General features: G+C 40.8%; 1 protein-coding gene across 1 annotated transcript in view; it reads left to right on the forward strand.

Annotated features, from left to right (window-relative positions):
* Window positions 1–18,836, forward strand: part of LOC114650704 (G-protein coupled receptor 83-like) — a 39,352-nt gene continuing 20,516 nt past the window's right edge. The window contains exons 1-2 of the mRNA XM_028800508.2: window positions 1–872; window positions 1,108–1,233. Coding sequence (XP_028656341.1) covers window positions 492–872; window positions 1,108–1,233 — 507 coding nt within the window. The 5' untranslated portion in view covers window positions 1–491. The remainder of the gene's footprint in view (window positions 873–1,107; window positions 1,234–18,836) is intronic.

An 18,836-nucleotide genomic window follows, 5' to 3' on the forward strand; every position in this document is an offset into this window, starting at 1 on the left:
GCCCCTAAAATCCAAACTGATTATTGTTGCTGCCGGAGAATTATAAAAGTTGGTTTATGTTTGACGTCAGAATCAATGGACTGCCAGGAGACCAATCGCAGCTTGGAAAGCAGCTCCGATTGAAAAGCGCAGTCGAGAGGCGCAGGAGCGCATTTGTCAAAGATCTGCAACAGGTGAAGAACGCGCTAGGTGGAGATTTAAAGGTTTATGCTTCGGGGTGTCCCAGTGAAGAAAGTGGGCGATGTGGGAAATCCCTAGAAGGGGCAGGTAGACCATCTTAGATGGCTCATTAGCAGCACAGAGATTTCAAAGAAAGGCAAGGTTGCCGACGGATTCTTTCTATTCCAGGAGACGCACTTCTCGGGGTGTCCCAGTAGAGAAATCTCAGTTTTCGAGGACAGCTACAGCTGGATGATTTTAAAATCGCTTCTTCTGCGTTTTTATTTTCTGTTTACTGGCTTCAAATATCTGAAAGAAAAACTTTAGTTGAAATGTTGACTAAATACGCCTGGCTTCCTCTTACCTATTTGGCGGATAGTTTCATCACGTCAGAGGGGCTTTTCAACCGCTCAGTTTTGGAAGTTGTAGGTGCCAACAGTTCGAGCATATTTAGACTGGACAACAACACGATGGCCGAATGGCAGTCCCTGGTGGGAAAGAAGAAATACGGAATCGAATCACAAAATCCGACTGTCAAGGCTCTACTCATTGTTGCCTACTCCTTCATAATCGTTATTTCTCTCTTTGGCAATACGCTCGTGTGCCATGTGGTCATGAAGAACAAGCGGATGCACTCGGCCACGAGCTTATTCATTGTGAACCTGGCCATCGCGGACATCCTCATCACCTTGCTCAACACGCCTTTCACTCTGGTACGTTGACCTTTTAGAGCTACAATGCACAGTACTGGCACTCTCCGTGAGACACACTGGAACTCGTCTCCCACCTGATCTACTTTAAACGGCTTGTGGTGCGCTGGGCAGTCCAGCGATGCTCAGCCATGCATGCTTTACTTAACGTGTGGTTATCTGGTCGCATGTCCCCTTAGCTGCCTGGCATAACTTTGTTAATAATCCAGGACCCTGTAACCCTCTGTTTTTCTTACAGGTCCGCTTTGTGAACAGCACTTGGGTTTTCGGGAGGGCGATGTGCCACGTGAGCAGGTTCGTCCAGTACTGTTCCCTGCACGTCTCCACGCTGACCCTGACTGCCATCGCGCTGGATAGACATCAGGTATGGGACCGATCGCTCCAACCCCGTGTTTAAAGCCAGCTGCTGCCATCAGGCTTAGGTTCCCAACAGTAAAGAGTCGCACTGGATTTCAGCTGTTGTGTCTTGGCTTATTTTCTTGTATCTTTATAACAATGCTTTGTTTTGTACTTTCCTGCTGCGACTACATTTTCCCCTGGAATAATAGTCTACCTAACATAACCTTAAAGTGATTTAAATCTTAGATATTTCCATTCCCAGCAGGTGCACCCCAGGACAAAGAGGTACGTAAACAATTACGCACAGCATGAACGCCAGAGTTAGATTACCATTTATCAGTCTAGCTATCTCTAGTTATTCATACATTTTTTAATATTGGAGATTATGATCGGTCGCCACCACAAAAGTGATTCACCAACATGGAAACCTGCAGAAATACCGGCGCGCGCACAGGCATTCGGTCTTAAAGTCGCCGAGGGTAACAGTCGGGTGCGCGCGCATACTCCTTCGCTTATTGATTTGCTTTTTTTATGTGGCTGCTCTCGCCATTGCACAGTTAATTCTACAGGCGCTCACATCCAGGCACATCACAAATAAACTCGGCAAGCGCACACTGCTGTTTCGGATACAACTCGCTGTAGCCACTCCAGCAATTGTTCTCTCAATTGGCGCTAATAAAACCCGGTGAATTTATCATTTCATATCGTGCCAATTTTTTTATTATATAAAAAAGAAACACCAGGATAAGCTATTGTGTTTTTGCAGCTGTGTAAACTAACAAGAAAAAAAAAAACAGACGAGTGTCGTTTAGTTGCACTAACCTATACGGATGGAGACTCTTTGCCTGCGTAGCAAGTCTTACGCCGTTGTTACGTTTCCTTTCTTGGTTACCTTAACAAACTTCGGCATGAAGGGAAAATAACAAAAACAATGCCCGAATGATTCCGGAAATCCTCGCAGACGCTCTCAATGCCATTAAACCAGGTAATCGTAAACTTAAACTGGAAGCAAAATTCAATAGCAGGTGGGCGCAGTGGTTAGCGCTCTTGCTTCCCAGCTCCAGAAGACAATTTTAGTCATCATTTGTAGAGGGTGCAGATGGTCTTTCTCAGGTATTTCTGTTTCTCTGCCCACAACCCAACGACGAGCCACAAGATTTAATTGGCACGGGATGACTGTGACTGCACCCTGCGACATACTGGCGCTCCGTTCAATCCAGGTCCTGGATTGCTTTTAAAGGGTTCAGTAAATTATTAAATCTTGATATCCAGGAGTTAGCTCTAATGGTCTGCAGTTGTTTTCATGAGAGTCACACACACAGTGGCTTGAATCCCGCAAAATATAAAAGGGTGCAAAACAACTAATTTGGGTCGCATCTCTGGGATGTGCAGGGAAAAAAAACCAAAACAGGGGGTCGGGGAGTGGGAACACAAGAACAGAGGACGAAACGTTTCAGCTCAGGATAGTACCCGGCGTGGACTTCAGCTTGGTATCCTACTAAGGCTGCTAGGGTTCAGAAGTACTGTAATCACTGCGCCACCTTGTGAACAGCATACTTAGCGCACCATGTACTACGTAGCACTGTACAGTTCACTTACCCTGTTATTGTATTTTTAAAATTGCTCACTGTTATCAAATTCATTTTAACAATAACAAATTATCCCATAGGGCGGCACGGTGGCGAGTAAGTAGACCCGCGTTCGCTTCCCTGCGTGGAGTTCTCCCCGTGTCTGCGTGGGTTCCCTTCGGGTGCTTCGGTTTCCTCCCACAGTCCAACGACATGCAGGTTAGGTGCATTGGCGATACTAAATTATCCTTAGGGTGTGCTTGGTGAGAGAGTGTGTGTGTGTGCCCTGCCCGGGGTTTGTTCCTGCCCTGTGCTGGCTGGGATTGGCTCCAGGAGAGCCCCGTGACCCTGTATTAGGATATAGCGGGTTGGAAAATGACTGACTGACTGAAATTACCCCTTCATTGCCTGTGCTAGAAGACAAATTACTGATTAGCGATTAATGGTTGCAGTCACTCGGGCAGAATATGTAAAACATATCAACATGTAAACTCCAGTCTGTTTCTTCGAAATGTAAAGGTGAATTTGGAAGCAAGAATTGTTAGAATATGTAGACCTAGTGGGTCAGTGTCCAAGTCGCAGGTTTAGAAAAATCATTCATTATGACAAACAAGCCTGGTGAGGTGAGGTGAGGTGAGGAAGCGCAAGTCGGTAAGCGATGGATGAGGTGTCAATGTAAGAGTAAAGTAAGAACATTACTGCAGCATCTCTATCGATCTTTTCAATTATATAATCTTTCTTTTGTGTTTGTGCCATGTTGATTAACAGTGGGCAGTGCCGTTTGTTGTGCAAAACAAAAATACACTTTTGAACCTAATCGGGAGAGAAACTTCAAATTTTAACATCTGCTTCAGACGAATGGCCATGGTTACCCATTTGTCATACTTCAGCAAAATCTAGGATTGCCAAGAAAGATGAATATTTCATCCTGTACTCGCTTGATCAAATAAATTGCACGCTAACTGGTTAATCCTGTCCGATTTGGGTCAGTTCTCAATCTACACAGGCAAATGCTATTTGGAAAAGGCATGGGCAGGAGGAGAGGTTAATCTTTACAAGATTTTGTTTCCAAAATGCCCCTCCACCCAGATAATTTAAGCTATAGGAGTGTCGGCAGCATCAGTGCATGAGGTGCCAACTCATCAGGGCGCACACACTACCACCAATGTGTAATTCTCATTTAACCGCAGATCAAATGTACATGTCTTTGGGATGTGAAAGGAAACTCATAGTAATTTAACTCGGCACCAATATTTTAGTTTACATCTAAGAAAAAGCAAATCCAGTCACAAATAAAAGGTGCCATTCTTTAGACCAGTACGCTGTAATTCCATTTCGTATGTTATGGCAACTTAAAAACCCCGAAGTCGATGGTTTTGCGAGCCTTCTCGGCTGATGAGCACTGACGCTTGTGAGCTCGGAAACCGAATTCAAAATCACGAAAAAGCAAGTGAGCTCCGCAAACGGTCCGACCACCTCTGAAAATAACACCTGCCGGCAGTGAGCTTAACGCCGAGTGGAATACTGCGTCTAAAACTGCAATGGCAACAAAGTAGTCCAAAATCAATAGGATGTTGTCTTATTCGTGTGTATGAGATTGAGTCTGACATCACTTATAAGGTAACAAGAGCGGCGTCTGGGGGTGGCAAGTGGGGCTAATGGGGCCTCGCTTTTGAGGTCCGCGTGTCCCGTTCAAGCGGATTTGTTAAGTTATCTCCAGTGTATGTGTGTGTGTGTAGTATATATTTGAAACGCGTCTAAGAGGAGCCATTTAAAACCTCTTTTCAGGGTACATCTTTGAAAACATTCCATAGTCCACCTTCATCGCCCGAAAAGGGTCGCCAGTATAATCCCTTCCTAAAATAAGCCCATTGGTCGCTGTGTTGGCTTCTCATATCTATAGAAAAAGACATTGCATCCAGATCAGACCACGAAGATGTCATCAACAATTTTTCCAATCGGAAGGCAAGAAAAGTGGATTTTCGTCTCTGAACCTGGAAACCGGTAAGAGATTTCATGATGACACCTCTACATTAATTTCACACTTCCTGTCGAGACACTGAAACTCACATTTTATTTGTAGGCAATAAACATGTCCGAATATTAATGCACAAAAACATGTATCGCTAATGCTAACCGGCTGACGTGACATCAACTTGACTATGACAACCTGCATATCGTGACTCGCACTATACTTCTCAGTATACTTCTGCTAATTTCCGTATGACACCGCATTGCCTTTCGCACTGTCATGGTATTGTCATGAATTATGAATTGCACTTTTTTAATATATCGTTATATTTTGATAAAGTCCGCGTGTTATCTTGCCAAAATTTAGCTGAATACTGTAATGAGAAAATCTGGTGTATATTAACATTATTTTTGTTAAATTCGCGTTTAAGATTATACAGTCCATACATACTGGTAACAGCGTTTGACGTAACCGGACCCGCGTAGGGTTGGCCAGATCTAGGCCCCGCACACCCCCAAGGCCGCCTCTGAGGTAATTACACATTCTTATAGCGATGTACATTAACAATATTGAAATAACGAAAGTGCTTCTCACATTCAATGGCAATGCATTCTTTTCAGTGGCACAATCCAGCACAGCGAACCTAGTGGATCACGTGGACTCTTAAGAAGAAAAGGATCCTAAATGGCATCTTACTGGCTTGTGCGGTTCCTCGTAGCACCAGAGGGGTTCTTTATGTACAGTTGATTCATTAGGCTTTGAAAAGGTTCCAATTGACAAAACAGAAATCTTAAATGTACAGGAGGATAATTCTGACAGATCACCTGAGTTGTATGCAGAAAGAGTCCTTTTAAAATCAGTAAGCCATTGGTGTTTCACAAATCTACACTTTTAAAAGTAACGGTTCCTTAATGGCAGTTTGTCGTTCTTTATTGGTTTGTGTGGATCCTCGTAGAACTCCTGCTTGACAATGAACCATTTCATTCTTGGAAGGGTTCTCTTTCTCTCCATAAATGAAGTTGGTTCTTTGTGCTTTGAAAAACGTCCTAATATGTTGAAAAACAAATCTGAAATGTTTAAGGTATGGTAGGCTGCATGTCACTAACAAATTAAGAAAACCCGCTTTAGCCTGTGTTTGAAGTAAGAGTCCTTTTAAAATCAGGAGCCATTGGCATTTCATCCATCCATCCATCTATTCATGGTTATTCAGTGCACTCCGCGTGTTACACAGCTATATAAATAAATAAAGGTTCTTTCAGGAATATCATGTGGATGAGTCTTTTGCGGAACCAAGTATTGTTCCCCTGTGGCATCGCTCTGAAGAACCACGGTGGCACCTTAATTGTCAGTGTATTGTCAATTAATTCATGGTTATTTATGAAACTTGTTAACTGATCTAAATAAATTCTTTCTAGAACATACCTGTGGATTGTTCTTTTGGGAACCCTTATGGCATCGCTCTGAAGAACCGCGCTTACCCCTTTAGACCTTAATAGATGTTGACACTGCCATCCTGGCACAAATAAACTCCCAGTATTCCAGATCACGAAGATCTAAAACTCGAGTTTTTTTACGGGCCCTCGATGAGGAAGAGGATTAATATAAGGCTAATTAGAACAACTGAAACATGTCTTCATTATCTGCAAGTTGTGAGCTCCGCCATCGCGGGTCTGACTCTCACACACACACACACCAATTCTCTTCTTAAATTCGAATTAACGCTGTGTGAGGGACACAGAGCTCGGAGAAAACCGTATTTTGTCACCGGTGGATCTACCATCCTGGCTTTCTAAGTGCGATCACAGGGGATTTTTCAGGAAGCCCCCTCCTCGCCTCGCTCGTTTACAAGGTGGAGTATCAGCTCGTCGACATGTCCAAGTGGAACTCTTCGTTGAAACGGTCCTGAAATCACCAGTCGAAATGATGAAGAGGGGACCCCCAAGGAAGTGCTGATTTAGTCTTACCCCTAAACGAAATGCCCTGCTGCGCTGAACGAGCCGGTGTCCGCGCGCTGCATTTTTAAAAAGTCCTCAGGTATGGCGCTCAGTCATCCAGGGTCTTCTTGGGGGGGGGGGGGGGGGGGGGGTCTTTTAATCCGGCATTTTAGGCAGGCAACTAAAGGTTATGACCTGCGCAGTTAAAAGTTTTTAATGAAATGCAAATAAACGTTTGGAATGAAAACAGTAAAATATATACATTTGGTCGGCGATTCAAAACTGACCTTGAGTCTGAGCCTTGTGGTTGGATTTCTGAGCCCCTTAAACCTACCCCCATGCAGACCACCGCCAATTAATGTCCAAGATGTTTTTTTTTTTAATCTAATTGTGAAATGTTTAGGAGTGATGTGGTGTTAATATTTTCTTCTTATTATTTTTGGCATCCCATAACTTGACACAACGGACCAGTACAGTTGCAATCAGTGCAACCTGTGAGTGACGTCTGGTGTGGAATCTACAACCACAATGTTTTGCACTTTTAATTTCATGAAAAAAAATAAAATCTACACTTTAGTCAGACATGACGTGAATAAAGTCGTCACACGTCATGAAGGACAGGTCATTTTTCCTCCCGCAGGATTTGCATCTGTAAAATGCTCTAGGCACTCCAAAAAACGACATTATATGGAGAAGAAAGTTGTTTGTTCTCGCCGCGAAAGGGCGGACCACGGGAGGCCATGCAGGAGTTTAACAGCGGCCGTTCTCCCTCAGTATATCATTGAAGTAAGCTTGCTGTGCAATTCTGTCTTTAACTAGGCTGAAATCAAATGTAGCATCCATTGCTCCAAGCAATGACCCTTCGTGTTCAGATCAGTAATTATAAATGTTTTACCACTCATTGTGTCCTGATCTAAATGGGGCGTCTTTTTAGGGAGATCTGCTCGATCTGGCAAACGGCGCACCAATCCGTCATCTTCCTTTGATCTTGACGAAGTGCTGCTATAGTTTGCCCTCGGGCTTGTGTTCTTCAGATAGAAGAACAACATGATAACGAATCTGTTTGCGCAGGCTCCTCGTCATTATTATTACAGTCTGTTTTCTTCAAGTGAAATTCTCGTAAACCTCCCCATGGCTACCCATTATTTATTGAAATAATTTTGTTCTGTCTTTCGTTTAGCAGCTTTATGTCAGACAAGTAATAGATTACACACATACGATCAAATAACTGACCTCTCTGAACCGGCTATGCAGTAACGACAACATATTGATGGACACATGCTATTTCATAAATACGAGTATGTCTATGTTACGCAGGACAAGCGTTTACCTTGCAATACTGGTCTTTAAATGTATAGAATAGTGACGTCACTGACGTACTGTAATCGTCCACCAACCCCCCAATATATCGTGTCTGCATTGGCCTGTGCCTACTTTGCCCAGGCATAAATCGGGCCTTGTCCAGTTCCTGCGAAGTAGGCTTTGTTCCTGTGACCATTAATTGGTTATATCATTAATAAACTGTATGCAAAAAAAAAAAAAAAAGCTACCGATCTTCTGTTGACAAGTTTAAAATGGACGATGTATTTAGGCATCAGCCTCTTCAAACGGTTATGGAATAGCAGTACACAAAGGGCAAGTGTTACCTTCGATCTGAAATTTATGTGGAGTTTCTGAGATCGCACGAAACGAGGGCCCTGCCATCCACTCTGACGACGCCAATTGCACCGTTTTAGTTGTTGAGTGAATATTCCGGTGTTTGACTGCGAGTGCTGCTCTTGTAACATATTTGTTTTATTTGAGCCTTTTCACATCCTGTAAGATTAAAAGCTTATTGACTAACATATGACAGCTGTAATATGAGCCAGCTTTGAAATTGCGGCTTGTTAATGAAAAAATGTTTGTGGTAAAACAAAGATGTTGATTGCATTTGCCTGATTAAAGTAAGATGTCTTTATACTTCAAGCATTTCATTTTCCTGAGTGCCACCATATTTGCACTCTCTTCCGTTACTTCTGTTTTTTGTTTCATCTTCAAAACAGACCGTAATTTTAATAAGAGCAAACCAAAGACATCAATTCTGTTTTACTTAGAATCTCCAGGTAGATAAATAATGTTTAATGGAAGCAGTTCCGGAGATGTTATGGTTCAGTCCGCTTAAGTACCCCTGGAGTGTAAACTTGAGCGAACCACTTCACGTAGCACCGTCAAATCAGTGGAGATATACACACATTTCTTCTTCCCCTTCATCTTTTCCTCCTTAGGGTTGAGGTGCTTGATCGACCTCCTCCAAACAACTTGGTCCAGCACCTCCTCCCCAGTCAGATGTTTTTCCTTCAGATCTTCTTTTATTTTTATCCATCCACCTCCACTTTGGCCTCGCTTCTCTCTTTCTTCCCCTGTACTTCCATTTCCATCACGCTGTTGCCCACATTGTCTCCCCTCTTCACATGTCCATACCACTTCAACCTACTTGCCTGTATGTTTCTTAGATATCTCTCGTACTTTTGTTGTACCTCTGATTGTCTCATTTCATTTTCTGTCCTTTTTTGTAACACCACACATCCATCATAACATTTTCGTTTGTGGCACGTCTAACTTCTTCTCCTGTGCTCCCTTTACTGCATGTCTCAACTCCATACATCATTGTGTGTCTTACCACTTTCCTAAAGCCTTATCTTTAATTATCTGATTACACCATACTCCTGATACCTTCTTCTAATCTACACTACACTCTGTTGGTAATTTCTGCATCTAGCTTTCCATCTTGGGCTGCCACTGATCCTAGATATTGGAATGTATCCACTCTTTTCAACAGCTCTCTCTGAAGGCTAACCTCTGAATGTTCAACATCATTAAACCTCTCATATTATGTCATCTTTCTATTTATCTTCAATCCTATAATTTCCAAAGCCCTTCTCCATTCTCTTCTATCTTCCACTCCACTTCATCTTTTCTGGTGCTATATAAAACAATGTCATCAGCAAAAAGCATGGATGAGTGGGAACAGTCTTTATCCCATGATGAAACCCATCCACAACCAGGTCAAAGTGGTAAGGATTTAAAGAAGATCCTTGGTGCAGACCTACAGTAACTGGCATCTTGCCTGTTAACCCAACACTACGTTTAACCCGAGTCCTCACTCCCTCACACATATTCATGGACAATCCTCACATATGTCTCTCCTACATCTTTCTCACATAGGCACCCCCATGAAATATGGACAATTTAAATCTGCATGGAAAAATCATCTTAATACATAAATAATACTCTCAAACCCACTCTAATCAACTTTGGGTTAGGATCTGGGAACCTTTCCTCCGCAGCATCGCGCGCAAGGCAAGAAACAGCCATGAATAGGACACTGGTTCATCGCAAGACCAATTTAGAATTACAACGTAGTAGCGTGTTCCTCGCGTATTTGTTAAGAAACCCCGAGGATAAACACACACAAAGATGAGGAAAATGCACAATGACGGCGCCTGTGAGCGAGATTCGAAACTCCGACGCTTGACATTACGCCACCTTAAACACATATTAAAACTTTTCATTGAAGCGAAACTTTTCAAAATGAAACCATGTTAACCTGTGTGCGCCTGCTTATAGATCTGTTTTTGATCTCTAGATCATTTCCTTAACTAATTAGGAACCAAGGTACAACAATCCAGCAGAATTTAACGACACCTGCCCAATAGGATTAACTGCCGTTTACTGTATTTGGGGCGCCTTCCTACAGACGTCAAACAACGGATAGGGGGCGGGGAGGCTCGCTTGTGCACGCGCACACACACGCGCGAGCTCGGAACGCAGTAATTCAATGTGTGGTGCGCCTCTCCCGACTCCCAGATTTTCAAGAAAGCTTCCACAGATGCAGAGACTACACGGAGACCCCGCACCAAGTGCACACGTGACCTATAATTTTAGTCGATCAGGGGGGCCTCGTATTATTCACGATGAAGAAAACTGCATTCTCGTAATTTCACTCTGAGGAACCAAGAAAAAGGAATCCACACGACAGTGATATAATGATGTTCTATTATAATAGCTTTTGGCTTTTATTGTAATGGCCTAAATACTTTGCCTTCCCCCCCATGTTTTTCGCGGGTGTTACCTACGAGGAGCTGTCCGCCCTGCGGTTCTGAAGTGATGGCGTTCACGTGCTGCAAACTTGTTTTCTTTAATCTTTTGCCTCTGAGCCATAACTTGGAGTTCTAAAACGGAACATAACTCTCTAACTCAGCGAGTTTAGCAGATGTGAATTAATTTGAGTTCTAAAATGTATATTAATTCAAAGAGTTTTGCCCCCCTTGGGGTTTTGTGCGCTTGTATTAAATGAACGTCCAACAAAAACGCGCCATTTTGTTAAATTCCAGGACGCACTGCATAAAAAACAGAACTCTCCCGAAAACAAAGGAACTTCTGGTCACCCTAACCACACTGGGATATCAAACATAAGCGGCTTAGGAAGATGGGTGGATGGATGGATTTGTTTTTATCATGTTAAGTGTGAACTACTGAAGCCTTGCCTGCCCTTTTAGCTTATTTCCTTACCTAAGCCTATTGCCTCCTCGACTTTCACAGGGAGAAGCAGACAAGGCCCTCTAAAGATGTTTGTGCTTTACACCCGCTGCTTGTCGAGAAAGCTCTGGTGTCAAAAAGCATCATTAATAAATTAATAAGAATCTGAAGTAGCACCGTGTTTTTGTGAGATTAAAAAAATCACCTCAGACTTTGAAGCTATCCGTTTCTGGCTTGCAGAGTACTCATGCATTATTGGGCTCAAGGTGGGAAAACAAACTTGAAAAGGACCCCATCCCACCGCAGCACAGTCTTACACTGGAAACCTGTATTACACAACAAATTAGCTACATGGAATATTACCAGTTAATAAATCTTCAGTAGATGTGCAGTCATCACCCTTGTATGTCTGGCCAGCATCATGCAGAACAGCTTTTCACGAGAAGCACAAACATCTAGTGTGCACAAAGCTAAAATGGTGATTTCATCCTGCATTTTAAGGCAGGGTTCAAGTCCTAGATGTTCCAGTTTCCTCCTTGGCAATGCTAAACTGGCCCTGATGTCTGTGTCTGTATCCTGCAATGAACTGGTGCCCTGCTTGTTCCTGCCAGGTATTTCTTGGGATAGGCTCCTGCTTCTCCTCATCCATACTCTGGATAAGAGTGGATGGAGAATATTCTCCTGCTTTGAGTTTGTGGTCTGCGATGGACTGGCATCTCATTCAGAACTCAGAATATGGATGGATGAATGGAGCTGCATGGAAGTTCAATGCAATAATGGCACAGTCCTTCCAAAAACATTTCCTTAAACTGTTGTTTGTTTAGGGATGAAATTGCTGCACCTGTCACTTTTAACTTAGACAAAGTTGTATTTGACTTTGTTAATTTCACCCAGAATTCCTTTTTTGGTTGCTTTGTATTTAACTAAAATCCATTTATTCTGTTTATTTCATTGAGATTTGTCCCAGTTGTGGCACTAGTTTAGTTTTATGCACAAATGGATTTGGTTTGTTTGAATTCTTTTAGAGTTGTTTTTGAATGTACTTAAATTATACTGTTCACCAAACTAATCTATTGCTAAACTTTGTAACACAGTCGTAATGCATGAGTTTAATTACTCTTGTTTTGTTGTCATTTTATTCAGTTAGTTTGTTGTGTTGTGTAAAATAGATTTATTATGTTTGAAATAGCCACTTATTAGTCTGTTGTTTTTTGAATAATTATGATTTGTGCTTAAAATTAATGTATTGTGTTTATAATGTGGTTTAATGAGTTAATATATCACTTGGGGAACATTACTATTAAATGTAAATTAGTTAATATGGCACATACTGTATATAGTTACTTATTATAAAATATGAGTTACAGTGTGCTACTTTTTTTGTATGAAAAAACTGCACCTTTTCCTGGCCAGCATTTGTTATTAATTCTAGTGCTTGAAGTAGGCATTCAACGTACCTGCTTTATTCCATTTTAGCCCTGCATGCAGTTAATGTTTGTACCGACATATCCCGCTCAACATTTATCAGACCCGACTCCACATCTCTCATTCCTAATTTATGAATAACATCCCAATCGACACTCCAAAAGGCAGCCACCATTGCCGCCTCACACCTCAATCCCTCTGCCCTCACTCTCGCTCTCTGATTAGGAAATCTTGTAAAACCTGAAATGCAAGGTAAGGAGTACCAAGGACCAGGAAGCTGACAAAAATAGAAGTTACCGGCGCTTATTTGTTTTCACTTCAGGCACTGATTAAATCCTAGCCCAGATATGAGCCTTCCTGTGATTATAAATACATTTAGATCTTCTGGTGCTGTGAATTAAATTACAGCCATCGTTTTTTTCCATTCCCAACCAGAACCCCCGAAAATCTGCGGTATGAACACTGGCCACTGCCTCAGCCTGATCACACTGCTTCAACATATTGGAAACAACAGGATTATAACTAAACCGACCTTTTTTTTTTTTTTTTTTTTAAATTCATTAATTTTATTGTAATCATTCCATACAATATAGATTACTTCATAACAAAAAAGAATTAAAGACAAATCAAACCCCACCCTTGAGAAGGAGAGCTTAGCCAAAGGAGAATTGCTTAGGGCTTTTTAATAGGGCAAAAATAAACAAAACAAAGGAAGAAATATATATAGGTAAATAAAAAAAAAAAAGAAAGAAATGGAGAAGGAAAATAAAGCGGTAATAATTATTTCTCTTATTCTAAAATATTATTGATTAGATCCTGCCAGGTTTTGAAAAAATTCTGTACAGATCCTCTGAGAATTTGATTTTTCCAATTTCAAATAATATAAAACATCGGTTTCCCACTGACTTATCAGAGGAGAGTTAGGATTCTTCCAATTTACCGGTAACAAAAAAAGTCTGCGTGCCAAAAGTGTAGTGAATGCAATCACCGTTTGCTTGTCCTTCTCGACTTCAAGTCCGTCTGGAAAAACACCGAACACAGCTGTTAATGGGTTAGGAGGGATTTTGACCCCAAGGCTGTCTGAAAGGCACTTAAAAATTTTGGTCCAAAATGATGTTAGTTTGGTGCAGGCCCAAAACATGTGACCCAGTGAGGCAGGAGCTTGGTTGCAGCGTTCGCAGGTTGGATCTTGCCCTGGAAATATTTTGGACAGTTTTAAGCGAGACAGATGAGCTCGATATATAATTTTTAGTTGAATAATTCTATGCTTTGCACATATGGAGCTCGAGTGAATTCTCTGCTTTGCTACCTTCCATTCCTTTTCTGATATATTTATTAAGAGATCTTCTTCCCAATGTCCTCTTGGGTCTTTGAAAGGTAGGGACTCTAATAAGATTTTATATAATGCGGAAATGGTGTTTAATTCCTCAAAATTGAGCAGTATTTTTTCCAGCATGGTGGAGGGTGCGAGGTGGGGAAAATCGGGCAATTTCTGTTTAACAAAGTTTCTAATTTGAAGAAAGTGAAAGAAATGTGTAGCTGGGAGGTTGAATTTGGAATGTAATTGTTGAAAGATGCAAATATATAAAGATCTCTGAGCATTTTAATCCCGAATCTTAGCCAGGTATTGAAAACTGGATAGGTTTGTGAGGGTTGAAAGAGGTGGTTCTCTTGCAGAGGTGCCACTGATAAAAGATTTTCCATCTTAAAATGCTTTCTAATTTGGTTCCATATTCTGAGTGAGTAAAGCACAATTGGGTTATTAGTATATTTGCGATAACTTGCATTTATTGGAGCGCAGAGCAGGGAGTATAAAGAAGTACTACAGGATTTTACTTCTATTGCGAGCCAAGCCTGTGTATGTTAATTTATTTGTGTCCAGGTTTTTATGGCTTGTATGTTTGCTGCCCAGTAATAAAACTGAAAATTAGGTAAAGCCATGCCACCTTCTGCCTGAAGTCTTTGTAGGGTCGCTCTTCGGATACGTGGGTGTTTTGAGTTCCAAATGAATGAGGTTATTGTTGAATCTAACTGTTTAAAAAACGATTTATTGATATATATTAGAATGTTTTGAAATAAAAAAAGAAGTTTAGGAAGGATATTCATCTTGACAATGCTAATTCTTCCGGCTAGAGTCAGATGAAGGGTTGACCATCTGTGCAAGTCTTGCTTAATTTTTTCCATACAGACGGCAAAATTTTGTTGATAAAAAGCTTTATGTTTACTTGTGATATTTACCCCTAGGTATTTAAACTGATCTGCTATGGTAAAAGGTAGGGTGTCCAATCTAATATTATATGCTTGTGAATTCACTGGAAAGAGTATACTTTTATTCAGATTAATTCTGAGACCAGATATCTTTTGAAATTCTGTTAGTGCTGTTAAAACAGCAGGGACAGTGTTTTCTGGGTCTGATATATATAAAACCATATCATCTGCATATAGAGAAATTTTCTGTTTCAGTCCTTCTCTGATAATCCCATTTATCTGATAAGAATTTCGACAGTGAATTGCCAGTGGTTCAATGGCAATTGCAAACAGCAGTGGTGACAAGGGACATCCTTGTCTGGTGCCACGTTCTAGCTTAAAGTAGTCTGAGCAAATGTTGTTAATACAAACTGAAGCTTCTGGATTGGTATACAGTAATTTGATCCATGCACAAATATTCGGGCCAACCCCAAATTTCTCCAATGCAGTGAAAAGGTAGTTCCATTCAGTCATATCAAATGCTTTTTCTGCGTCTAACGATAGTAATATCTCTGGGGTGTTTGATTTTGCTGGTGAATATATTACATTAAACAGGCGTTTGAGATTGGAAGATAGGTGTCGGCCTTCCTTATTTTGTTTAGGAAAGACGGTGATTAATGCTTGACGAAACGTTTGAGGTAGAATTTGATTGCTTCTAGCTTCTGTAAGTGTTGCCAATAAGAGGGGAGCTAGCTGAGTGGAGAATTTCTTATAAAATTCTACAGGGTAACCATCAGGGCCTGCTGATTTCCCGTTTTGAAGTGATTTTATAACATCTAGTAATTCAGATAGCGTCAGAGGTTTATCCAGTTCCTCAGCACTTAAAGCATCTATTTGTGGTGTCTGTAATGTATCCAGAAATGCATTAGATTGTGTGTTGTCTTCCTTGAACTCAGTAGAATATGAGGATTTTTAATAATCTCTAAATGTGTGATTTATATTTTTATGGTCAATGATTTTTTTTCTCCATTCGTGTTGGTGATTACTGGTATTGCATTGCGGACTTCTTATTTGTGAATTTGTTGAGCTAAAAGCTTATTAGCTTTTTCTCCGTGTTCATAGTAATTATGTCTTGACTTATAAATATGTTGATCAGTTTCTTTAGTTGTCAAGATGTTGAGTTCTGTGTGCAGGACCTGCCTTTTTCTGTGAAGAGCTTCACTTGGACGCCTAGCTTGTTCTTCATCTATTCTAGTAATTTCGCTTCTTAGCTCTGACATTTTCTTGGTTTCTAATTTATTTCTGTGGGAAAGATATGAAATTATCTGTCCTCTTAAGAAGACCTTTAGAGTTTCCCAGAGTGTTCCTGCAGAAACCTCTGTGTGCGTGTTTGTCTCAAGGAAGAAGCTGATTTGTTTGGATATAAATTCTATGCAGTTCTCGTCTGCTAATAGAAGAGGGTTAAGACGCCATCTACGAAGTGAGTGTGAGGGGCTTAATGATTTTAGCTCCAAGACTAGAGGGGCATGGTTGGAGATAACAATTGTGTCGTATTTGCACGATTTAATTGTAGGCAGGAAATTATTATCTATAAAAAAAACAATCAATTCTTGAGTAGCTATGATGTACTGGTGAGTAGAACGAATATGTTCTTGAGTTTGGGTTAAGAAACCTCCAGGGGTCTGATAAATTGTGGTCAGTTAAAAACTGTGTAATTGTCTTTGCAGTGTTAGATGTTGTCCCCCCTGTCACAGGAGTCCTATCTAAGAGTGGATTTAAAACACAATTAAAGTCCCCAGCCATTATAATTTTATGAGTGTTCACATTGGGAATGGATGCAAATAGATCATCGACACTGGGTGCATAAACATTTATCAAAATCATTTTACTGATAAATAAGTTGCCCATGACCATCACATATCTCCCTTCAGGGTCCGATACTACATCTGATGGTACAAATGGGACTGTGCTGTGTATGAGAATTCCCACCCCTCTAGTTTTACTTTATAAAGCTAGAGTGGAAAATTTGGCCGGTCCAGTCTTTTTGTAGTCTGAACTGATCCTTGCTTAGTAAGTGGGTCTCCTGTAAAAATTCTATTTTAGCATTTAAGCCTGTTAGGTGAGAGCATACTTTATTTCTCTTTAATTTGTGTTTCAGGCCTTTAACATTCCAGCTCAAAAAGTTAACTGTCCCATCATGGAGACATTGATTCTGAGTTTTTAATGTCATTTTATATTCTTAACTGGTAGTGAGGCAGTTTTAATCTTATTTTCAAAATTCCCCATGAGTTATTGCCATATAGCCCATTGTTGCATTGATATTTATAGTTATAAAGATTAGAAGAATAGATTAGATATAGCCTGCTCTCCTTCTCTCCCCCCTTTATCCCCACATGAGGCTTGATCCCACTTAGCAATGTCCCAGTCCTCTGACATACAAAGAGACAAAGCATGTCCAAAACAAAGCAACCCCACAACGCAGTGGCGTTTGAGAATTAAAACAGAGTAGAGATATCTATTGCAACTGAAGTCTAAATACTATCTGCCAAAAATATAATCATTAACAGTCTTTAAGCTTAATAATCTTCAGCAATTTTAAGATATTAAGATAATAAAATAATGAACCCTGGGAATGATTTTAAAAAGTGGTCTAGGATAAACATAGTAAATCTTAATGTAATAGTAGAAATAGCAATAAACCAAGGGTATGATGTTAAACAGTCTACTTTAGGGTAGTAAAAAAAACAAAAAAAACCCCTACTTTAATTACTTCCACACTTCCACACACTCGCGTCTATAACTGTAATTAACTGTAATTAAGACTTAAAAATATAGTGTCCAAGTAAAGAAAAGGATGTATAATTATAATACCAGTCTCTTTAAAAGATGATCCGACAGCAAATGATAGGTCCTTCCCATGCCATGACAGGATAAGGTTCCTTATTAACTTTCAAAAGAGTGTCAGAGACCGCTTCTTTAGTTCCTTTTCAGCTTCCTCCTTGCTTGAAAATACATAATATTGGTCTTGAACCTCCACTTTCAGTTTGGCTGGATACTATTGGCTGTATTTGATATCGGCTTACTGTAGCAACTTTTTATTGTTAAAGTAGGCTGCGCGTTTTGCAGCTGTTAATGGTGAGAAGTCGGGGAAAATACGAATAAGATTATTTTCAAATATAATCTCTTGCGTGTGTCTGAGAAGTGCCATCACATCAAGCTTATATCGTAATCGCTCGAAGCGGACAATAAAAGACCTGGGTTTAAAGGTGCTTGATCTGTATATGTGATAGGCTGCTGCTATCTCAGTGTCGAATTTAAAATCATCTCCAATTATTTAAGTGAGTAATTCTACTGCAAATTTCACTGGGCTTGAGCTTTCTCGTTTCTCAGGTATACCCTCAATTCTTATATTATTTCTTCTGCACCCATCCTCCAGGGCTGCAAGTCTGTCTCCGAGTTTTTTGCATTCGGAATTCGCAGCTGTAGCTTTTTCATCTGCGTTAGACGCCAATTGTTCCGCTGTTTCAGCTCGAGCCGTGAATGCCTGCTTAACGTCTTCCACCTGATCTGTAACGTCATTCATCTGATCGGCAAGTTTTTTCAGATTGGATCTGTTTTCTTCGATGTGTTCCTCTAATTTCTCCAACATGCTTTTAAAGGTCACCTCAAAACGTTTAAATAGACGCGTTACCAGGTCTTTGTTATCCATTTTAATCTCAATGATATCCTTCTTAAGCTCGATGTTATCCTTCTTAAGCTCATTTATGGCCGTAGCCACGGCGGCAGCCAGTGTAGCAATCATCTCTTTCAGTTCGGACAGTTCACTTCGGATTTCGTGCTCAGCGAGTGGAAATGCAGCTCCTGTTACAGCAGGTGCTGCGGGCTCGCGATGAGTAGATGAGTGCACATCCTGCATGGCCTTTTCTAGTCTCGAATTATCCTCAGAAATCGGCGATCCATCGCGACCTGTATCACTTGCACCTTCGCTGCCATTTTCACTCTCGACTGGAGACGATACAATGGA

Source organism: Erpetoichthys calabaricus, chromosome 4 (assembly GCF_900747795.2).
Source record: "Erpetoichthys calabaricus chromosome 4, fErpCal1.3, whole genome shotgun sequence".
In the NCBI taxonomy this organism is placed as follows: domain Eukaryota; kingdom Metazoa; phylum Chordata; class Cladistia; order Polypteriformes; family Polypteridae; genus Erpetoichthys; species Erpetoichthys calabaricus.